Genomic DNA, 2,621 nt, shown 5'->3' on the forward strand with positions numbered 1-2,621 from the left:
ATAGATAGATAGATAGATAGATAGATAGATAGATAGATGGATAGATAGATAGATAGAAAACAGGTTATGGAGAAGGACGAAGAACAGCAAAAAGTCTTGAGTGAATAGGCTTGTGCAAATTCCCCAAACAAACCACAATCTGGAAGAGGCAGTGGAGCGGAAGCCTTAACTACACTCAACAGATCCAACGACCTTACGTCACTGGATCCAGGGGGAGATAAATCTGGGTCAATCATTCAGTCTTGCCTCTTTCCTTTAGTCTCTTATTTTCTACTTGAGTTGTCCGCCCCTAGTTTGTCCAGTTCTAGCCTGGTGTTCTCTCCCGATGACCACAACTCTCCCTGTTGGTCCAGTATCCGGAGAGCCATCCCCTGTCCCCGCACTTCTCCCCAGTCGACTAGTTCCGAAAGTCAGGACGTCTGAGTGGACGAAATGACACCGATACGAGACAGATTTCAACTCTGATCGGTCTCGGAAGAGATGTTGCTTCTGGTTCGTCTGATGCAAACGGACCAGTCTAACCTTAAATAAGACTTGTTATTATAAAAATATCGTTAAAGTAGTGCTTTACTAAAGTATTAAGTTAAACATTATCCTAAATCAGCCCCGAGTGGCACACTTTATACGACAATTTACCATTACGTCATGAAATAGTGTCAACACGTCAGCCAGTCCCAAATTCAAGGATCTATCTGATATTTTTTTTTCGTTTTGAGTTACTAATACCAAGAGATCAGAAACCAAATGAAACCAAAGGGTCTATCTGCTCTATCAAAATCGTAAGATAATTCGGAGCCGTTATCAAGACATTCAAAGAAGTGCATTCGCAAAAAACTTGACCATGATGTTAAACTCAAAATTCCTTACTTCAAATTTCTCAAAACTAAGTATCGAACTTTATAATTAGAGGGTAAGAGTTTAAGTCATTTATTGAAGATCTGAGAATATTACAGAAAGAGTGGGCATCTAAAAAAATATGTCTTGGACACTAGTTATTTTTCTTTAATTAAAAATTAGGACTTGAATGATGAAACAGAATGAAATTGTGTTGCAAGGTGCCCCTCGAGGTCTTTATTCGAATAACAGTTTTATCTGGAAGTCCACGAAAACTGACGATATAATCAATAAAACCACTTATAATAATTTTTAAATAAGTGTTTTACGGCGCTCGCAACTGCATAACGTCATATGAGTGCGCAGGACACTTTAAACATTTTCAGTTGGTACGAAATTTTTTATTTTGCCCGGATGGCGGCCTAAGCCTACTCTTATCGATTTTAGACCACCAAGGGATCTTTAACATGCGCAACTTGCACACGGGACCTCCAACATTTTTTGCCCTTGTCCGAGACGGCTAGGTGTAGATCTTTCATACCAGAAGATCAGGTGTGTGGCTGAAAGACAGCAGTAAGAAGGAGCCAGCGAGTAGCAGTAGAAAGGCTGAAGAAAGAGTCAGACAGGAGCCCAAAGGAGGGCAAAGGAGGTGAGGTGGGAGAGGGCAGAAACTGGAGACGAAAGTAGACTACAGAACGTTTCTAATAGAGAGCAGGAGAGGAGGTGAAAGAAGATAATTTTAGAGAAGAAAATTGTTTCCATAGCTACCCGGATTCGAACCCGACCTCTAGGCCACGAGAGCCCCCTAAACCACTTATAAGAAAAAGAACTTGACCCGGGACTGTGCCTCGCTTTTACTTTAACCCTCAACTTTATCCATCGTCAGCATGGTGGTATCATTGGTTTATTCGTGCAATTTGAAATACAAGGTGCGACAGGCAATTATCACTTTGTATACACCTCTTTCTGGGGAGGAAACTCGCTGTAAGAGTTTGAGGAGTACCAAAGTCAACATAGAAAAATAAAATCCACCAACTTCTCCTGCACTGGAATAATCAAACATGCTTTCTTTTCAGAAATTGATTAAGACCTGACAGATCAAAATTGGTTTCTACGCGGAAAATTAAGGTCATACTTGACATTATGCTCATTGTGCGAAGTGAGAAAGCGATGCACTCCACTTAATAAAGATCCTTGTTGCCACAACAATGGTTCGTCCAATTGCTTTCTGGCCATCGATGCCGTTTCTATATCAAAATACTTTTGCTATCGATGTTATTTTATGTATAATCGAGCTACGCCCCAATACTATAAATTCGGACAGTGGGCTATTTTCCTGGATTGCCGCGGCCATAGAGACGGATGAGACAACCTTAGACGAGCTCAAAAAATGGGTTTACTGACCGGGCAAGTGGGCATCAATGATGGGAATATTGTCCTGGATACCTAATAAAATAATTCATAGTTCTCCAGGTCAATCAATGATGTTGTAGTCGAAATCTATTTCACCTTTTTTTTCTTCTTTTCTTTTTTTCCTGGTTAAAGATTACCCATCCCCATACAGGTGACTTAAGACATGATACAAATTTTTGCGTATCTCAATCAAAAGCAAATAAATCTCTTTTTTAGTGCCTAAGATGTAGCAAATGGCTGGTGCGAAAAATTGATATTTGAGCCGTTATTGTTGTTGCGATGGCTTTTGTTTAGTTAGTGTGTTGTTCTTGTTACTGCTGTCAACTTCGTTAGTTCTGATCTTCTTGTTTCAATTGAAATTATATATTATACAC

General features: G+C 39.9%; 1 protein-coding gene across 1 annotated transcript in view; it reads right to left on the reverse strand.

Moving 5' to 3' along the window:
* LOC106012339 overlaps nucleotides 1–2,621 on the reverse strand; it is a 22,021-nt gene that overhangs the window by 1,299 nt on the left and 18,101 nt on the right. The window contains exon 2 of the mRNA XM_013085039.2: nucleotides 275–397. Coding sequence (XP_012940493.1) covers nucleotides 275–397 — 123 coding nt within the window. The remainder of the gene's footprint in view (nucleotides 1–274; nucleotides 398–2,621) is intronic.

The sequence above is a fragment of the Aplysia californica genome, unplaced genomic scaffold (genome assembly GCF_000002075.1).
Source record: "Aplysia californica isolate F4 #8 unplaced genomic scaffold, AplCal3.0 scaffold00337, whole genome shotgun sequence".
Classification (NCBI taxonomy): Eukaryota; Metazoa; Mollusca; class Gastropoda; order Aplysiida; family Aplysiidae; genus Aplysia; species Aplysia californica.